Source organism: Trachypithecus francoisi, unplaced genomic scaffold (genome assembly GCF_009764315.1).
Source record: "Trachypithecus francoisi isolate TF-2019V2 unplaced genomic scaffold, Tfra_2.0 Lachesis_group17, whole genome shotgun sequence".
In the NCBI taxonomy this organism is placed as follows: domain Eukaryota; kingdom Metazoa; phylum Chordata; class Mammalia; order Primates; family Cercopithecidae; genus Trachypithecus; species Trachypithecus francoisi.
Window position 1 is genome coordinate 47175560 of NW_022681462.1, and position 21345 is coordinate 47196904.

Sequence of the window (21345 nt, forward strand, 5' to 3'; positions counted from 1 at the left end):
GATGGCCGGGCCACACCCCAGAGTGTCTGCTTCGACAGCTATCCTACCCCAGGCTGCAATAACAAAATGCCACAGACTGGGTGGCTTATAAACAACAGAAATTTATTTCCCACAATTCTGGAGGCTGGGAAGTCCAAGATGAAGGCCCCAGCAGATTCCGTGTCTGGTGAGGGTCCACTCCCTGGTTCATAGATGGCGCCTTCTCGCAGTGTCCTCACATGGCAAAGGGGTGAGGGTGCTCTCCGGGGTCCCTCTTAAGAGGGCACTGACCTCATTCAGGAGAGCTCTGCTTTCCCAACTCAGTCACCCCCACAGTCCTCACCTCGGAATGCCAACATATTGGGGGTTAGAATTTCAACATGTGAATTTGAAGGAGACACAAATATTCAGACAGGAGCCCTGCCTGGGACCTGAGAATCCGTATCTCCAGCAAGTTCTCAGATGAGGCTGCTGGGGCGGTTCAGGAACACACCTTGCATAGCCCTGGTCTGAACAGGAGTTTGTGCTGTTCTCCCTTAGAGGATTTCCTGTGGAACCGAATTTCTTTTATCCAGGTATTTTATTCGAAAATAAACAAATATATACATGTATAGCTTTAAAAATGCACGTAGCTAGGCCAGGCTTGGTGTCTTACGTCTATAATCCCATCACTTTGGGAGGCTGAGGCAGGTGGATCACCTGAGGTCTGGAGTTCAAGACCAGCCTGACCAACATGGTGAAATCCCGTCTCTACTAAAAATACAAAAATTAGCCAGGTGTGGTAGCACGCACCTGTAATCCCAGCTACTCAGGAGGCGAGACAGGAGAATCGCTTGAACCCGGGCAGTGGAGGTTACAGTGAGCCAGATCGTGCCACTTCATTCCAGCCTGGGTGTCAGAGTAAGACTCCATCTAAAAAAAAAAAAGCATGTAGCTTTAAAAACAAAAACATTGACCCTGCTGTATGTATTCTGTAAGTTGTCCTTTTTACTTAACATTGACATTTTATGTGGAAAGACTTTTAAAAGGTGCAGATATCATCTGCAAAACCCATACTTTTAACCACCTTTTTAAAAACGTGATATCTTGGGACAGATTTTTTCCCCTGGGCATATTGGTAGAATTTTATTAGGTAAGCCTATGGGAAGGTGTGCATCACAAACAAGGGTTTTATAGCTGGATTTCAGAGCCTACCATCTGGGGTTGCAGAGGGCTGCTCTTTTGCCTGCTTCTGGAGGCAACTAATTGGAGTTCTGGCTTCCTGGAGGGCTGAGAGCAGGGCGAGGACCACAGGGAGGTCTGATAAGCAAGTGCCCTCCGCTTTAGGCTTGGAGCATGCCAGTTGCTAGAGCCTGCTCAGGTACCCCAAATTGCCTTTTTATTTGGGCCACTTTTCATCCTGTGTAACCACTTAGGATGAGCGCAGGCCTGGAAGGCTGAGGGTGGCGGCGGCAAAGGCTACTCTAGTCTGGACATGCTTCAGGAAGTTTAGGGCTAAGGCTCCTTCAGGTTCAGGAGTAGGCATGGTTTCCCGTTCGGCAACTGCCGCTCTTTGGTCTGTCATGATGCCTGACCTTTGAGCACCTCATTCTTTTGGTAGGAACTAGCAACTGCGAAGCCCCCTCAGCCCAGGGACACATCCCCCTTTCTTACTTGAAGAATTAAACACAGAGCAGTATCTTCTAATTTGAACCTTCTGGTCAGCTTAAGCCAAACTCTGAATGCTTTTCTTCTTGGAAGAATGATGCATATTCTTATCTGCTTTAAGAAAACATTTCAGTTGTGCCACCTCAGGGTTTATCCAAGGCAAGTCAAAGATTTGCCCTTTTCCAGAGAGCTAGGATGATTGGGGTTCTTCGGAGGTGAGTAAGGATGCATGTTTCCCATGTACACTTGTTTTGTTCAGATGGGAGGTGGGAGGACTGCAGTCAGGTGGGGAGCAGCCTGGGTTGGGGGGATTGGGATCAGAATTTTCCGAAGATTCAGACTTGGCCCTTGACTTCTACCCAGGTGGACCAGTCTCGATGCAAAGCTGCGCTTTTGACTGGAGGAGGGGGCAGATACACTTGGTAGGGTATGCTGTGGGTGAGGAGGGGTTTAGCCTTATATTTGGCTTGATTTGAGTTCTGTGACCTGGGCATATGAGCATCAGTAGATTAAAGGTGGTGACAGGTCCGGCTCTGTTTTGGTTGTGGTTATATTTCACTGCTTAACCAACCACTTTAAAACATCGTGGCAGAAAACAGTTACCGTTGTATTTCTACCCATGGGTTTGATGGGTCAGAAATTTGAGATGAGGATGGCTCTTCTTCGTTTCGTGATGCCTGGGACCACACCCAGGTTAGAGCATCCATTTGCAGGCGGCTTCTTCACTGGCAGGTCTGGACCTTGAGGACAGACTCAGGCTTGCCTGTTAGAGTGCCCACAGGCAACCTGTCCGGCCTCGGGTGGTCAGACTTCATGCATGGTGGTTCAAGGCTCTGAGACCGAGTGTCTCAGCAAATGTGGCGGAAGCACTGGCCATCTGTGACCATCTAAAGACATCATATAGTGTATCTTCTGCTCTTTCCTGTGGTCCAAGCAGCCCAAGACCCCCAGACTTAAAAGAAGGACATAGAGACACTCCTCCTGTCCCCCCATGCAAGGTGTGCCAGATAATTTTTGGACAGGTTTTAAAAGTGTCACTTTGGAGTCTCCCTTTGGGTATAAAGACTCCATGTAGCTTTGCTGCAAGCACTTGGCAGACAAACTGTTTTACAACTCAGATGAAGCTTTTTGATACAGCTCACATGTTCAGAAAAACTTGAGAGGAACAGCAAACAGTCCAGCATCGGAATGCATGCAGCAGCAGCATTCTGGAACTTTCTCTGCCAATAATACTTTCAGTGTGCTCAAGGTGCCCTCTGTTTGTACAAGATTTCCATATTGAACGCCTCTCTAAATTAAAGTGTTCCTGCTCTGAGCACTGGAAGGTTGGAAATCGCTATTCGTTCTCCTGAAATGGGGGGCATCTTTCACATTCCAGGAGGCTTCACTGCCCCGCTGAGGATTTCATGGAGGTTGATGTCACTCAGTTTTTGTTTGAGCATGTGCCACGTGGCATCGAGGATGGGGGGATTAGCTTAGGGGATGTGTTTGGAAATGAACAAGGCGCCTTTATTCCGTGCAGATGGGAAGGAATCTGGAGCCCTTGACAGGTCATGCAGGCCTTGGACTGAGGCCTCACTTTTGGAAGGGTGGCCCGGGGTGGGTGGGCACTAGCTGTGTGGCCTCGAGCAAGTCACAGGCTACCTCTTGGGGCCTGTCTTCCGCTGTGGGATGGTGGTGATACCATGACTTTGTGATTAGAACCAACATAAAAGGCCCACATGGAGTAGGTGCTCAGTAAGCAGCAATGATGCCGGCATTGCCACTGTTACTGGGCACGTGCCTTGGTTCTGTTACAAGGCCCTCCCCAGGGCTGTGGCCTCTCACCATGTGCACCCCACACAGGCCCTGGGTTGCACCTCTGGCTGGTGCGAGCCTTCAAGCCCCAGGCCTCAGGTTCTGCTTGCCTGTGAGACATCTTCATGTGGGTTGCTACAGGATGCGCTGAGCTAAGCATGTGCTTATCTCAGACCAGCCTCCCCTGCCCCAGCTGTCTGCCTCGGGAGCTCCTATCTTGTGACATGACTGTCCTCACCCTCAGGACCTGTGGGCTCTGCCCTCTGCATTATTTACTTACTCTCTGTTCAACTCCTCCCTCACCCATTTGTCTCTCACACCTCTGCTTCCAGATTTGCTCAGGCTGCAGCACCTCACTGTCTCTCATTCTCTGAACAGCTGTTCATTGCCTGCTGTCCGGAGCCCAGCTTTCTTGGAATAATATAAAAGGAAACACAACAGTGCCCATATTTGGTTCATAAACAGAATCTCCTGGGGCTTGTTAGGAAAACAACTATCCTGCCCATCTTGACCTTATTGCTGCATCTTCCCTTCCCCAGAGGCCTCTGCTGGTATTGCCGCCCCCGCCCCTCCCTCTTCCTCCACGAGAATCTCCTTCTCGGTCCGGGAGTCTTCCCATTTATGAGTATGTGGCCCACAGGCATCTTCACGCCACTCCCCAGGACTTGGGTGACTGCAGCCTTTACTTCTCCACCGTGCTTTATATATAGGTGGCTGCTGGTCATTTTCCTTCAAGGACAGGAACTCCCTGGACTAGAATCACCCTAGTCCTTCTGATATCCCTTAGAGCAAAGGTCAGCAAACTGTGGCCCATGGGCCATATCCAGCCCACTGCTAGTTTTTGTAAGACCTAAGAGCTGGAAAGTTTTCACAGGTTTTAAATGGTTGAAAAAAGTCAAAAAGAATACTAGTTCACAGCGCCTGAAAATTACATCAATGCAACTTCTGTGTCCTTCAGTACAGTTGTGTGGGAGCACAGCCATGCTTTTACAAATTATCTTTGGCTGTGCTCACGCTCCAGTGGTAGAGTTGAGTAGCTGGGATGGAGATGTCCCACAAAACTGCAATATTTGCTATTCTGGCTCTTTTAATAGAGTTTTGTGAGTTTTTAATTTTTTTTTTTTTTTGAGACAGGGTCTCACTTTGTTGCCTAGGCTGGGGTGCAGTGGTGTGATTATGGCTCACTGCAGCCTCAATCTCCTGGGCGATTCTCCCATCTGAGCTTCCTGAGTCACTGGAACCACAGGTGTGTGCCACCATGCCCAACTAATTTCTGTATTTTTTTTTGTAGAGACAGGATTTTATCATGTTGCTCATGCTGGTCTCAAACTCCTGGGCTAAAGCAGTCTACACTCCCAAAGTGCTGGGATTACAGGCATCAGCCACCACACCCAGCCTACAGTTTTCTGACTGCTGCCCTAGAGTAGCAATTCCCAGTCATTTGGGGGAGCTTTTTAGTCATTCTTTCAGCAAAGATTGAGTGAGTACATATTATGTTCATCTGTCTCAGTACCCTGGGTAACAGCACTGAACAAACCAAAATTGGTGCTCCTGTGGAGCTTACATTTTTTTGTTGGGCACAAACAGGCAATAAACATAGACATAGATAAATAGGTGTATTGGCTGGTGATAAGTGCTGTGAAGAAACAGAAAGGCTAAGTGGGCTGTTGGTGGGGGTGCTCTTACAGATAGATTGGTCAGAAGACCTCTTTGATAAGGTAACTTTTGAGCTGAGCCCTTGGATGAACTGAGAGAGGCAGGGAGGAAGGGGGAAAGGTGAAGAGGCAGTTGGGAGAAGTGTAAGTGCAAAGGCCCTGAGGCAGGCGATGGGGCAAGTCTGAGAAATGATGAGGCAGGTGGCCTGAGCCTGGACTCTGAACATTCAGAGAGGTGAGCAATAGGTGGTGGCAGCAGGTCCCCAGATCCCTTAGGGTAGAGGTCCTCTTCCCTTGCCAGGGGTCAGAGTCACCTGGGGTTCTTAAAAAATACAGCTGCTGGATTTTTAAACAGTCATCAGCTTTTCTTAATTCTGATTCAGATTCAGCAGGTCTGATTCAGCAGGTCTGAAGTACAGACCTGTGGCCTGGAAGGTCCTGAATTTTATTGTTTGAGACTGGAGAATCCGATCCACATTGCCTCACCCCCGGCCCCATCTCCGTCAGTGTTGGGGCTTACAGAGCCCTTGCAATCTTAAAAGGCAGTGTGGATTGCCTTTTAGCATTGGCTACTGGACCTCACACATTGCTTGGCTCTTAGAAGATACTGAAATAAATGTTGAAATTTTTAAAAAGAGACCTGCATTTGCCCTGTGATTGATGGCCTCTGTTACTATTATTTTGGGGCGTGCTTTTTCTTTCTCTGTGCATGCTTCAGTCTAAAGGCCTAGGTCTCAATAAAGGGGTAAGTTCTCCAGCATCTAGCCAGTGGTGGCTGATCCACCTTTTATTGCAGGAAGTGGGGGCACGCTGTTTCCTGTAGTCTGAGGTGGACCGCCCCCCCCCAACTGCTTGTCACCCAGCCAGGCCTTTGGGAAGACTTCTCCATGCCCTCTCTGGGGATCCTCCCCATACTTGCTGCATTTCCATCACAGACCCCACATCACCTACTGGACAGTAAAGCAATGTGTGCAGGATCTTAACTTGTGCATCTGCAAGCACTGAGTTTGTTGAATGAATGGGGGATGGATGAGCAAGGAAGGATTTTAGGAAACGTTGGAAGGAAGGCAAAGCCTGTGTGCGTGAGGTCCCCACAGCCGAGGGCTGCCTGATTTCACTGAGCATCCAGCAAGCTGCTTTATAGGATGTCATACTGTAAAGAAGGGCGTGCCTTACATACAGTGTTACCTAGATAACATAGGGTAGGAGAGCAGTCTCCCTAAATCACACTTCCTTCCTGTGACTTAGTGTAAAAGTACATATGCTTGCCAGTTTAAAATAGTGATTGGAATGACTGAGAAAAACATGCGAAAGCATACTACTGTAGCCATTTAAAATGGACAGGTATAAAACGGAAATGGTGATTTTGCTTGATCCAGCCTTGTAACATTACTTGAAATAGGACCATTGAAATTGCTACCCAGATCTGGATTCCTGGTGAAGAATCTGTGCTTTGTGTGTGGCCTGGCATTCAGGGACTCAGGCTGTATCTCTATTCTAAAACAAATGTGCCTCTTAAAATCCTGGGCTTTGATGGATTCTGAATTGGTGGTTTTTTCATTCGTTTGGGGTCTTGAATTCATTGGCGGACCTTGACCTGTGAACACACAATTTCACGTGTGCTTTCACATGAGACTCCGCTCTAGTCTCCCTGAAACCCATTCAGGGATCTGTGGAGACCCACAGACTTCAGATTGGGAGTCTGTTCTAAAAGGATTGATCTCATGATAGCTGATGACTGTTTAAGAAATCAAGTTAGACTCAGAGAGATTATGAAAGTGTTGGGTTAGCATTTTAAGCTTTTCTTTGTTGGAAAAGGACACTCATTTTAATCATACCCTTTAAAACACTCAATATTTCACTCTAAATGAAAATTTTTATGAGTTAGATTTTCTTGAACTGGGTTTCCCTGCATAGCTTGAAGTCTGGATACCAACATAGTGAGAACGATGAAGCCGATGTGCCTCAGTTTACATACAAAGTATTTTAAAAATTTATACTAAAAATTAAAATATCTTGAAAGCTGTGTAAGGGAATTCAGTTATAAGCCCTTTGTCAATAACTGAATAAGTATCTTTCTTAAAATACTTTTCTTAATATTGATTCCTGATACTATATAAATGGGTTTAATTCAGTTCAAATATTTGTAGAGTGCATCTGTTAGTAATGCCCAGCGATCTGTCTGAAGCACCGTAAGGTGGGTCAAAATAACTCAAGCAGGTTGCAAAAACTTAAAAGCAACATTACTTTAAAGTAATGTTTAACTTTTAAAGTCTATGCCCTGCAACCTTTCAGGCTACTCTACACAAAACTAAGGCTTCATAATTGTTGGAAATTGCTTGTGTCTTTCCATTTGGAATCTATGCAGCACTGTGGGGGTTTGTCCTGCTTTGCCTGTTCTTTGTGTGTGTGTCTGTTCTTTGGTCTGGGCTGGGTATTGAATTCTGTCTGAAGTAAAGCAGGTAGAGCTTTTGATAATTTGAAAGGAGGCCAGAACATTTGACATAAAAACATTGTAAAGATTAATTGGTTATAGCACGTCTGAAGATAAAAAGTGATAAGCAAGGGATAAATGTTGTAAGAGAAGGGAAAAATTACTTGGCATACATTCAACTAATTTTAGTGCTTGGACCACGTATGCCTGGTGTAGCAAATGTAGATATGAAAACACCTCATCTTGCAGAGGGACCCACCTGTAAGGTACCAATTAGAACAAAACATGTAGCAGGCCTTGGCCACACAGCAGGGCCCCCAGTGTTTCCTGGAGCAGGAGGGATGGTTGAAGATGCTTTCTGGAGAATAAAATCTCAGATGAGTCTTGGAGGTGCAAGTGCCCAGGACACCACCTGTAGACGAGCTGAAGGGTTGGGGACAGCAGGTAGTTTAGGGAGGGTGGAGAGTCCCATGCAGGGTGCTGCTTGCAGGGGACTGCTCTGGAGGTCTGAGTGGCGAAATGTGGACGTCTGAGTGGGGAAGGAAGGGATTCATGAAGCCTCCTTTGCAGCGTGAATCAGGAGGTGCAGCTGGGGAGGAGAGGGCATGTCTCCAGGTACGTCTCCAGCCTCCAGGGTCAGTGGAAGAGATCTGAGACCCAGAAGTGGATCTGGTCCTTATCTGCTTACATCATTCTTACCCATTTATGAAGGGTGGGAAAGCTTTGGCTGTGGCTTGAGCATCATTCGCCAGGGCTGATCCTGGGCAGCATGGGCGTCTCCTGCTTTCCGGGGAAGAGATAATTAAGGAGAACCAGCGGGCAAGGGGAAAGGGCTCAGAACATCATGGTCAAGGAAACCGAAGGTGTCTGGGATGGGTGGCAGCCTTCACTGCTCTGAAATGAACTGAGGATAGAAGGATTGAGATATTTCTGTGAAATCAACTTTTTTTCCCCCCCAAGACAGGGTCTCACTTTTGTCATCCAGGCTCGAGTGCAGTGGTGCTGTCTCAGCTCACTGCAACCTCAACCTCCTGGGCTCAAGTGATCTTTCTGCTTCTGCACCACACCCTCCCCCCAGCACCATGGCCCCACCGCTGCCTCTCCGCCGCACCCATGTAGCTGGGATTACAGGCACGGGCCACTGCCCCTGGCTAATTTTTTGAGATGGGGTTTTCATCAGTTTACACAGGCTGGCCTCAAACTCCAGAGCTCAAGCGATCTGCCTGCCTTGGCCTCCCTAAGTATTAGGATTACAGGCATGAGCGGTGGCACCAGCCTGAAATCAACATTCTAAAGTGACTCGAAAAAAGGTTTGAAAGAAAAAACTGAAAAAGCAAATAACCATGAAATGATTTGAAAAGTCTGCCAAAAGGTGCTACCCCCCGAGAAGGCAGTAAGAGAATGGATGCTTCCATAACATGGAATACTATTTTTAGTAAGAAAGGGACTACTTTGTCTACTTTGATAAGCAGCTTAATCCTACAGCCAAAATGAGACGGTACACTTATTTGAGATATATAGCAGAGTAAAGAAAAGTGCACATGGGTTGGGCAACTGGTGGCTCACAGGTGATCTTTGTGGACTCTGGTGGCAGCAGTGCCTGGAATCTGAGCTGAGGACTGAACCAGGTGTTCACCAGGTGTCTAGGAAGAGGCAAGAACAGGACAACAAGGACATGGAGTTTAGTAAGGGTTAAATTCTCTTCCCTCCTTATTTAAAAGTAAGTAAACACTTAACCACAAGGAAAATTAAACAGTTACTCATGTCACCATTTAAACTCAGTATTTTGGAAATTTCACAGTCTTTTTTTTTCCCAATGCATTTTATAGAAGTGAGAGTCACACTGTATATATATATATTTTTGTCTGGTACTGTCATAACTGCATCATGTTACAGTGTAGTTCCATAGTCATATTTAATGGCTTTCTGATTTCATCAAATGGCTGTATGACAATTTATACAGCAGTTCTCTAATTGTGGGGTATTTTGGCTTATTCCTTTTTTGTGTGTGTGATTATAAATAAGGCCATGACGTTGGTGAGGGCACTTTTCCTGTATGTTTACTGATTTCCTGAGAATAAGATAAAAGCAAAATCACATGGTCCAAAGGTATGTGTTATAGGAAAGGGGTCCCGATCCGGACCCCAAGAAAGGGTTCTTGGATCTTGCACAAGAAAGAATTCAGGGTGAGTCCTTGAAGTGAAAGCAAGTTTATTAAGAAAATGAAGGATTGAAAGAATGGCTCCTCTATAGAGAGGGCAGTTCTGAGGGCTGCTGATTGCCCATTTTTATGCTTATTTCTTGATGAAACGCTAAGCAAGGGGTGGATTATTCACACCTCCTCTTTTTAGCCCATATAGGTAACTTCCTGACGTTGCCTTGGCATTTGTAAACTGTCATGGCGCTGATGAGATTGTAGCAGCGACAACAGCCAGAGGTCACTCTTGTGGCCATCTTGGTTTTGCTGGATTTGAGTCAGCTTCTTGACTGCAACCTATTTTATCAGCAAGGTCTTTATGACTTGACTTTACTGCAATCTATTTTATCAGCAAGTCTTTATGACCTGTATCTTTTTTTTTTTTTTTCTTGAGATGGAGTTTCTTTCTTGTTGCCCAGGCTGGAGTGCAATGGCATGGTCTCGGCCCACTGTAACCTCCATTTCCAGGGCTCAAGTGATTCTCCTGCCTCAGCCTCCCAAGTAGCTGGGATTACAGGCACGTGTCACCACACCCAGCTAATTTTGTATTTTTAGTAGAGATGGGTTTTCACTGTGTTGGTCAGGCTGGTCTTGAACTCTTGACCTCAGGTGATCTGCCTTCCTCTGCCTCCCGAAGTGCTGGGATTACAGGTGTGAGCCACTGTGCCCGGCGCATGACCTGTATCTTCATGCTGACTTCCTATCTCATCCTGTGACTTATAATGCCTTAACAGTCTGGGAATGCAGCCCAGTAGGTCTCAGCCTCACTTTACCCAGCTTTTGTTCAAGATGGAGTTACTTTGGTTCCAATGCCCCTCACATAAGCAGTTTTTATTTTTTTAATGAATAATGAATCTAGTTAATAGCTTTATTTTAATTTCTCCCTTTTCCCTGCTTTCTTGCCACTTTTATTTATTTGGTCATATATTGCTATCTTTTTTTTTTTTTTTTTAATCAAGTTTCCTCTTCTGAAGAGAGATGTGCTTTTATGGAATTAGCGACATTCCCCTTCTTGAGAGTGGGAATTTCCTGTGGGGGTGTAGTCTGTATACTGCATCCTATTGGATGAGTAGCTATTAAACTCCTACTACACATAAGAGGATGGCAATGGGAAGATGCCTGGGGTGATGAGATCCTAACCTCAGGGCTTTCCCAGACTCACAAAATTAACAACCCTGGACTGGGAGGATGTTTGTGCTTACTCTCTCTGTTCCTCCTCGGTGCCTGGAAGCACCTAAATGCACCTGGCACTTAGAAGGCCTTCAGTATCTGCTGAGTGGCCAAATGAGGGCCAAATAGGAGTGTGTACAAAATATTAGGACTGCTTATCCTCAGAAAAGACTTCCATAGAAAGAATCCCCTGCTCAGTAACCTAAAGTGAGTGTTCATGGTCCAGTATTCTGTTTTAAAGTCATCTGCTGTTGATTCAGGGCTGACTTACACACATTTACCGAAGGCCAGCTGTATACAGGCACAGGAGAGCCTGCCTACCAGGCGCCTAGAGTATAGACGGGAGACGTGGTAAATGCTGAGAAATGATGCACTCCCGTTGGAGTTAAGCCGCGCTGCAGGCCACTGTTTAACCTCTCTGGGTTTGCTTTCATCATCATTACAAGGGAGAGATTAGACTGAACCTTAGGACTTCTTTCAGACATGTGATTATTTGATTTTTGTGACTAGCTCTTCGTCAAACGAAGGTTGGGAACATACTGTTTATCAAAACACATGCATCCTTAGTTAGGTGTGGTGGCGCATGCCTGCATTCCCACTTACTCAGGAGGCTGAGGCGGGAAGATTGCTAGAGACCAGACTGGGTAATGTAGGGAGATCTGTCACTTGGAAAAAAAAAAAAAAAAAGCTTCACATGCACTCTCCAACTCCAGACCCCAAAAGAGGTATTCCAAAACCACAGGGATAGATAGAAAAGAAAAACAGCTCAGCAGTATGAGCCATGTGAGGTATGCAGAATTTATCAGGCCACAGCGACATGAGCATGGAACTAAAGTCATGCCCTGCCATGCCCAGGGCCAGTTCTTTAAAGGCATTTTGTTTCTGCCCAGCTGCCTCACCCAAGTATCTTTTTCCTGGAAATTCTGACACAAAAAACAATGTATAGCCAATCAGTAGCTTATGTTATTTTAATGTAAATTCTTGGTAACTTAGAAACTGCCTCTTCCTTTAAAAGCCTACTTGTCACTGCTGCTGATGGGAGCGTATATTCAGGGCAACTTGAATCAATGTTCTTGGGTTGCAGTTCTCAAACTTGTTCTGAATAAAATCTACCGATCCTGTTTTTACTTATTTTGTAGTAAGATTTAATTGTTTTGAAAACAAAGTGTGCATTTGGTTGTCTTCCTGACATAAGTTAATTTTCTTTGTAAAATTTAAAATATTGGTTAAAATTTAAGATTCCATCCATTGGAATTCCTGAAAGTTGTGGACTTAAACATTGACTTTTTTCTTTCTCTTACAGCTGTTTGGGGCAACTTCGTTAATATGAGGTAATTGTTTTTAATTACTTGGGTACTGTGGTTGGATTTTATAGACACATTTCAGTTGGTACATATATACCATGAATGTCATGGTTTAATTAAAAGTATATTTTAAAAACAAAACTGGGTTCTTGCTATTCACATATCTGAGCTGTTTCTTTTCTCCTATCGGTATTCTCAAGGAATGCAGCTGATTTTAACAGTTACCAAGTAAAGCCCACAAGTAAAGCAATGGTCAGCCACCCCTCCCTTCCCTTCTTATGCAGATAATAAAGGGTTGACCCTAGCTTATGTAAATTGTATTTCTGGGTGGCTTGAGCAAGAACACTGAGGGGCTTTTGCAAAGCCTTTTGAGAAGGGAGCTGTCTTCGGGAAGCTGTGGCTGGCCCGTGACTCCAGGGGGCCAGCTAGTGGATATCGACGCAGAGACCACCTATTTAGTCCAGCGTTAGGCCTGTATGCATCGTGTGTGCTTCACAGGGCAGGAGGCACTCTTGTAAAAATAAAACCCTTGTGTTATCTCTTTACCAAATTAAAAAAAATAGCCTTTAAAAAAATCAGCAGAAAGAAATAAGCATTTATTGTAAAAGCAAATTTGGTACTGTTAATAGTTTTCCATGTAAAGGAAAATTTGCTCCCCTTGGTTATGTTGTGAGAATCACTGTTGTGATGATTAGGTTGGTATTGTAATGTAATGCGGCCGCACGTGTCTACCAGGGTAAAAGGTTACTATGCCCTCAGGAGACTTTACATGTGGAGTTGGGTTTTGCAAGGTGGGTGGGACAGTGTCGATTTGATTCCTACCACCAGGGCATGTATGTGTCTCCTGACAAAGGCTGCTGTGTATGACTAGGTGGGGTGCTCAGATCCCATTTAAAGGAGTTCTGTGGTTTTACTTAAAAGACTCCATTTTTGCATTAAATCCCCAGGAAAGCCCAGCAGGCACAAACATATACTCCTACAGACACACTTCCTGCTTCTAATTTAAAATCCTGTGTTGGATGTAGCATAGCAGTGAGATTATTTTAGTTTAGTGGAAATAATCCATTAGGTAATACCGAGCATGTTCATAGATGGATTTAAGGGGATTCCTTCCCTTTGGTTGTCTTTTCCTCTGGTGCATCCCTTCTGGAGGGAATTGTACACGTGACTGATAGTTGAGCCGGAGAGACGGAGGTGGTCTGCATCCTTTGGGTTATGTTAGGGTAATTTATTCAGAAACAGTCTGGAAGTCACAAAGCCTTTCAGTTGATCTCAGTTTTATAGCTTTCTGCTCAACAGGTCTATCCAGGAAAATGGTGAACTAAAAATTGAAAGCAAGATTGAAGAGGTTAGTCTTTTTTCTATTTTTGTATCTATTTTGTCTGTATGCTTGTCAATTTTGCTTCCTTTGCTCGTGCTGTCATTCTTATTGTGGCAGCTTGATGCTGTTGTGTGATTCTGAAACCACGTCTCAAAAAATTACTCCCTTATTTAAGAGGACATGCAATCTGTTACTGTTGGTACATTTTTGACTTATTAAAACAAGTTCTACCTCAAAGGCAAAATGGATTTAGACTTCTACATGACTTTTCAGGTAAGCGTTTTTTAGAGAAAGGGAAGTGATTGCCTTTGGGAGACAGAGATGAGTACCAGCATCCTCTCACTGGCACAGATGCTGAAAAGAAAAATGGCCACTAATCGGATGCTAGGCCAACAAATGTAAAGAGCGTCCACATGCACAGATGGAGACGTCGCACAGCCACCCAGCTGAAGGCTAGCACCTATGCTTGGTTATGCACTTCCTATTTAAATACATATAGATACAGCCAGACCACTGTAACATGGACTGTGGGGGAGAGGATGGGGGGTTACTTACTTTGGATCTGAAGCCAAATAAGGGAGTCCTGGGAAGCCCTTGGGTTGCTGTCTTTTTGCCTGAGTCCACAGTGTCTACAGACGTGGATGTGGGTTGACTCACAGCCTGCAACTATGTGCTGCAGCTGGTAACATGAATATACACAGTAATTGCAGAAACAAGATGTTAAGCTTTTGTGAGCCATGCTTAGGGGATTCTTCCTAAAAAGAGATGGATAGTGTTGATCTGTTTTTATGAACCTGAAACACCTTTTACATTCTTCCTAGTAAGATGGGTGAGCAAATACATTAATTGTCTCAGAAACTGAGGCGTTTATGGAGTAAGAGTTCAAATCGACAGTTTATCTGTTCAATTCTAGCATTGTGATGCAAGTGGTGTATCGTAATTTCAAACCGGAAGTTAATTTGTAGAAGAAATTAAAACCTGTTTTGCCTTATCTGAAACATCAGAATGGGGTGAAAGGAGTTGAGAACTGTGTTTTTGCTTTAAAACTGATTTTTGTTATTGTTCTAGATGGTTGAACCACTAAGAGAGAAAATCAGAGATTTAGAAAAAAGGTATGTGTACTTTTTGTCTTAAGGTCAATAGTTAAGTTTGTCTCAATTGAATAATTAATTCTCAGTTTGTTTTCTCCAAACTCTACCAACCTAAATAAATGTCTACATATGCATTTCCCCCACTTTGAGTCTAATACCCAGATAGAACATTGGGAGACGAGTCAATCTAGATGTGTTAAGATCTTCCTTGTTCAAACTCTGAATGTCTGAATTTCTGCAAATTTATTACATAGAAGTTGAGGCCAGGCCTCACATTTTCCTTTAACTTCTGCATGTATTGATCAGTTGGCTAGAATTCCAAAACAGGAGGACAGTCCTGTGGGCCTAAAACATAGTACCATATGCAAACACCACAAAATAAGAATGTGGAGCCTGTGGTGTGTCATGTGTAGTCATTTAGCTGCTTTTGTCACCAAAGTTCATGAGGTTTCCAGAATTTAGTCCAGGTGAAGTGGGGGAAAGAATTAATGGAATATGATAGAAACATTTATTTGAGTCAGATTCCAGAGAGAACCTCTCTTCACCCTTTGGGACACTATTGCCCTCAGGTTCTCTCTCAGGCACTCCCAAGGCCGCTGAGTCTCAGGCTCCGGGACTTTCCTCTTGCACGTACTGTATTCGGAAAACATTGTCTGGAGTAGCAGTTGAGTCTTTAGAAATTTCCAAAAGAAAAATGACAGCATTTATTAAAGTTGATGTGACTTTTTTTCCCCTTTCTTGGGATGAGTTTGGATGATGTGTGTCAGCATTGAATGAGCCTTTTATCAAGTCCAGAACAGAAATGAAGAAATGAAGAGCAGTTTTTCTTTGATTTTCATTAAATGATCAAAGGGAAATACGATTGGAGAAGCATCATTAAACAAAATGTGTCATTCACTTTCTTCTTATCCTCAACTGAGCAGTCAAGCAAACTGTTAATTTCAGCACTTACCAGAACAAAAATTGTCAGTAATTTTTAACAGATTCCCTTAGTAATATAAGATTGCTACTTGTGCTTTAAATTTTTTTTGCTGTGATTTTGTGCTTCAGTTATACAGCTTGTAATATTTCCTTGGATGGGAGCCAGAAAATCTGCCTTTGATAAGACAGCAGAATTGAGAGATTTTAATTGAAGCTTTTTTTTAAAGAAAAATTGGAACGATAAGAAATAACCTAACACACCTTTTATATATTAGTCAAAAAAAACCAAACTTGTCCACCAGTGATTATTTTCTTTAGATGATAGTATTCATTTATGAAAAGAAAAATGTCTCAATTCGATAACTTCCCTAAGGCAATAGCTTACGAACAAGAGCTCTCAACATGTGAGGATTACACAATCTCTTTGATACCTTTGTGATGTTTTTTTGAGTGTGTGCTTTTAAACTGGACAGAGAAGCACAAATAAGAATTTGATCCTAAGAATTTACTAACACTTTATTCTTGTCAACCTGTGAGACCACCTTGAAAATAGGGGCAGAGGACAAACATTTGCCTCTGGGGCTGCTTGCAGGTGATTCATTCTGGAATGGTTCCGTCCTTCAGGTTGGTCAGCAAGTCCGGTGATCCACATGCCTGCACTACTGTGTCAGAAGGTCAAGCGCAGGCCTGGCTAAAAAAGCGTGACGATAGAAATTGATGGAACTCCGTCTAGCTTTACTTTTCCTAAGTGTGTGATAAAGATGATCAAACTACCATCTCGACACTGACAATATAAGAATGTGACTGGAAATAGGTTTACTTGATGTGCTTGTCACTTTGAGCAAAGTGGCCCCCAAGAACTAAAGATATTTTTGGAAGTTACAGGTTATATTTATACAGGGAAAGAAAGAAGACAGTGTCATTCTAGAATCCTGAGTAAATGGATTGTATGTTGGCTTTTTCTCTTTTATCACACTCCCATTGCTTAATACTTTGATTATATGCCATTTGTTTAACTTTAACTCTGTATCTTTAAACGTTCTTTGAATAGATGGCAAATGATGATAATTTAAATTCTAAGTAAGAGTACTACTTACTGGTTAAACAGTAAGTTTTATCTAGAATGGCATAAAACATTAATAATTAGTAAAGTATTCATTTGGGACTGTAAGAAAAGATTTGTTACCTAGTTCATTCCTCATTCTGCCTCTGCTTGCTGGTTTCTCTCTCGCTCAGGAATGCAGGCCTCATGCCTCTGCCGCATTTTGCTGCTTAACCCCTAGTGCCTAGTGTAGAACGGTGCTTAATGGAAAGTTCACAAATAAGAGGATGAGCCAGTACACTGGGTAGGATTTTCACCTGCTCCAGGTCTTTAAGAAGCCTTGTGGGCCAGGCACGGTGTAATACCAGCACTTTGGAAGCCTTGGCAGGCCGGTGGCTGGAGCCCAGGAGTTCGAGCCCAGCCTGGGCAACATAAGGAAATCTCATCTCTACAAAAAATACCAGGCTGCAGTGAGCTGTGATGCTGCTGCTATACTCCATCTGGGGCGACAGAGTGTGAGACCTTGTCTCAAAAAAAGAAAAAAAAAAAAGGCCTTGTGCCCCTGCCCAGCCCTGGGTCAGTCCAGCAGGTGCTTGGGAGCACCAGGCAGCTGGCTCAGCATGTGGCCCAGCCAACAGCATCCACATGGTCACTGCACTCTGTCGGTCACTGCGCTCCGTCACCCATTACTGCAAGGAGGAAAACAGGATGACGTGCATACTGAAGAGGACCCCAAAGGCACTCTCCCCTTCCTGTTGCTTTCAGCTTTGTATGTGTGGCTTCTCACAGGAAGAAGTGAGGAGTATAAGATAGTTTTTTAAAAGTTTAATTACTTGAACGTATACATATGAAATCTAAAACTCGGTTGCTGCGTACTGAAGAGAAACAAAGCAAGAAACTCAACCATTTTTCGTCTTTTAAATTAAAGGTGTCAGCACGTTGCATTTGAAGTCTTTTTTAGTCCATCTTATGCCCGTCACTGCGTGTGTCAGGCAACCATGCCTTTGCTTCAGTTCGATTTCTTTGAAGTACATTTCCTGTAATAAAACGGTTTGGCCATTTCCTCTTGGTATAAGTAGCACACCACATTTCATTTTAAGCTTTCAGATAGGGACTATTCTAAGCTGACAGCTTGGATTAACATTTGTTTCCGTGGCCCCGGATGCACACTCCACAGTCCTGCGCCTCCGCTCCTCACTGAATTGGTTTCTCTCCCTGCACCTCGTTTTCCCGTATGTAGCTATACTCTCCCATTCCTGTGCGGTCCTGACTCTAAAATCATATACACAGTAGAGAAGGAGCCCTGAAGGTGAGTGAGGGGATGTTACGAGTCAGAGGCGGCACCAGCATTTTCACAACACAGTCCGGAGGAGCCACGGTGCTTGTGAGCAGTCGTGGGAAGGAAAGACGGTCTCAGCTGTGCCACGGCGCTGGGTGTGCCGCTCGGGGATTGAGGCTGAAGACCTGGATATCGTGAGCTCAGAGAAATGCAGACAATTGGAGCGGTTTGAGAGGCGCACACAGATAACTCTGAGATTTACAGTGCCATCCCCCAGCTGAGTTGGTGAGGGAAGAGACGGAATGACAAGAAGTGTTACTTGGCAAACAAGACATCTGTGCTGCTCCCGCCAGTCTAACAGCATCGCTCCTGACTGAAGGCAGAACTTGCACCCGCTCCCCAGCTGCATGGATAACATTCCCGAGGCCCTTCCTATAGGCGGCAAGTACTAAACACACTCCTCGAGCTCACAAGGGGAACCCTAGGGTTCCCACCTGTGCCCTCAGACTCTCCCATCTGCTTTTGTAGTCTGCAAGGGGAACTTGGGCTTTTGAGACTCTGGAAGTTCTTAACGGGGGAATTCGTCTGCATTGTAATAGCTCTTTTACTCCAATGTAAGTATGCTCCTGGCTTTCTGGAGATGAGAAACCCCTGCTTCAGGGACTTCTGTCTAATGACCCTTCATATTCCCTTCAGTTCAGCGACCATTAAGGAAGTGCATTCTGTATCCTATATTGCTGTGTCTGTGCTGGGGACAGGGATGGACCTGGCCCAACCTCTCCAATTAGTGTAATGACCGTAAAGCTGATGTCTCCGATTTTATTTAAAGCACTTTTGTTCCTAACTGAATCACTTTAAAAATGAATATTTCGGCTCTGTGTTTGTTACCTCTCACTGGATGTTTTATATTCTCATCACACTGCCCCGCTCCTGGGACATCCGTGTGAGCTGGGGACCCATGGCACCTTAGGGCAGCAAGAGGGCATCAAAAGATAAGTGAGACTTAAGACGGAGTCAAAGCAGACCCACAGAGACAGAAGATGCTGATGCTCCATGGTTTTACCAGGGACGCTGCTCAGAAAGAGGATGCTGTGACTGTGAAAATTCCCGGAGCAGGAGACAAAGTTTCAGTAATATCTTTTCTCACTCTTGCGGGGCGGTCCTCTCGCGTTGGGCCTGTGACTTCACGAAGCTGCTTTCTTCCACCTGGGCCCTGGTACAGTGCCTAGAGAATGCCATGGTTATAGCCCGGTAGGTTCTTCTTGCCCGCTGCCCTGAGAAAACCAAGGCACTGAGAACAACAGGTGTTACAGCCAAGAAAGAGTTCAATCGCAGAGCCAGCCACCTGTGAGAATGGGAGCAGTTTCTCAGATCTGCCTCCCTGAGAACTCGGAGGCTTGAGTTTTTAAGGGTAGTTTGGTGGGTGGGGGCTGGGGAGCTGAAACAGTTGATTGGCTGGATATGAAATCATGGGGGTGTCGAAACTGTCTTCATGCAGCCGAATCATTTCATGGACGCAGAGCCTGAGGACCAGGTGACATCTCTTCGTCTGTATGCCAAAATGCTGAATCTGAAAGATACCTCAAATACCGTTTATTTAGGATTCACAATAGTGATATTATCTGTAGAAGTTGTTGGAGAAGTTATAAATCTTGCAACCTCTGTTTGAGTGACTCTGGGGCAGTAAGCAATATACAGATAAACAAACTAAGCTAAGCAATGGCAGGTCGTTGTTTATGCTTATTCTTTAGCAAAGTTCAGACCCTACCATAACTCTAACCTCGGCTTAGGAATGTGGCTTCAATCTTGAAACAAGGAGGAGGGTCAGTTTTCCTTGCCTCGACGTTTAACTATAAATTCCTCTCCTAGTTATCTTGGCCTCTGCACTAAAATAAGCAAAAACAATAAAAACAAAAATTTAACCCGTGAGGTTAGAAGCAAGATGGAGCCAGTCATTAGATTTCTCTCATTACAATTTTGCAAAGGCAGTTTCACGGCCATCTTCCTTATGGTGTGGTTTTTTTTTTTTTTTTTTTTTTTTGAGATGGAGTCTCGCTCTGTGGCCCAGGCTGGAGTGCAGTGGCCGGATCTCAGCTCACTGCAAGCTCCGCCTCCTGGGTTCACGCCATTCTCCTGCCTCAGCCTCCCGAGTAGCTGGGACTACAGGCGCCGCCACCTCGCCCGGCTAGTTTTTTGTATTTTTAGTAGAGACGGGGTTTCACCATATTAGCCAGGATGGTCTCGAACTCCTGACCTCGTGATCCACCCGTCTCGGCCTCCCAAAGTGCTGGGATTACAGGCTTGAGCCACCGCGCCCGGCCTATGGTGTGGTTTTATCTGGACTAGTAGAGGTAGTGCCTGTCCTGCTTTAGCAGCTGCTGGAAGCCTGTAATTCCTTAAGCTTTCGCTTCTCAGAGATAGAATCTCAAGTCATGTCCTTAGCTTGATCCTAAACAAGAAGCAGGTTAGATAGCTCTTGACCTCAAGTTAACCAGTGACTCCTTGATTTCTCCAGCATACATTCAAGAGTAGAGAGAAGGAGCAAACAGTAACAGTCCCAAAACCTGACACATGCTTTGATGATAGAGAAAATATTCAAATGAGATGTTTGACTTTTTCCTTTTGAATCTCTTTATATTATACAGCTTTACCCAGAAATACCCACCAGTAAAGTTTTTATCAGAAAAGGATCGGAAAAGAATTTTGGTAAGTTTGCACACCTGATTAATATTTGTAATATTAAGAAACTTCCTTTTTTCATTGATAGATAATTCATAAATCATAGAATTCACGCTTCTCAGAGATACAATTCAGTGGCTTATAGTATGTCCTCAGAATTAGCACTGCATTCTGATTCCACAGTATTTTCATCACCCCAAAAAGAAGTCCTGTACCCATTAGCAGTCACTTCCAGTTCCCAGCCCCCTCCCGCCAGCTGTGGAAACCACTAAAACTACTTTCTGTCTCTATGAATCTGCCTTTTTTGAACATTTCATCCGAATGAAATAATGTGATATTTGGTCTGTCTTCAAGGCTCAGCTCTAGCATGAATCGTACACTTCATTCCTTTTCATGGCTGAACAATACTCCATTGTGTGGATGTACCACATACTGTTTCCCTGTTTCTCCATTGATGGGTGTTTGCAGTTGTTTCCACCTGGAGGCTATCGTGAATAATGCTGCTATGAATGCATGCGTGTAAGTTTTTGTGTGGACGTAGGATTTTCAGTTCTTTTAGGTATACTTAGGAGTGGGATTACTGGATTGTGTGGAAACCATGTGTTTATCTTTTTGAGGAAGTACGAAACTTGGGAGCTGTGGTTTTTAACCTTTTCTGGTTCACAGACCACTTTGATGAATACCCTGGAGGCTTCCTTGGCTAATAGTGCTCTTGTTAAACATCAGTATAAACTCACCAATGAAAGAAACCCTTTTAACTATTAGGTAACAAATTATGTCCAAAAATATTGCATGTTGCATTTTTTTAAAGTAACAGATTTGTTGAGAT

At 44.3% G+C, this 21345-nt stretch overlaps 1 protein-coding gene across 5 annotated transcripts in view; it reads left to right on the top strand.

Annotated features, from left to right (window-relative positions):
- UXS1 (UDP-glucuronate decarboxylase 1) overlaps window positions 1–21345 on the top strand; it is a 95167-nt gene that overhangs the window by 16093 nt on the left and 57729 nt on the right. For 2 of the 5 annotated variants that reach the window (XM_033175558.1, XM_033175556.1), the window contains exons 1-2: window positions 17504–18451; window positions 20483–20543. Coding sequence is in view for 2 of the 5 variants with exons in the window: in XM_033175553.1 (XP_033031444.1) it covers window positions 12183–12210; window positions 13468–13531; window positions 14573–14616; window positions 20483–20543 (197 nt within the window). In the remaining 3 variants the exon portion in view is untranslated. Of the gene's footprint in view, window positions 1–12182; window positions 12211–13467; window positions 13532–14572; window positions 14617–17503; window positions 18452–20482; window positions 20544–21345 lie in introns of those variants that run through there. The other 3 variants (XM_033175554.1, XM_033175553.1, XM_033175557.1) reach the window with 3 other exon arrangements.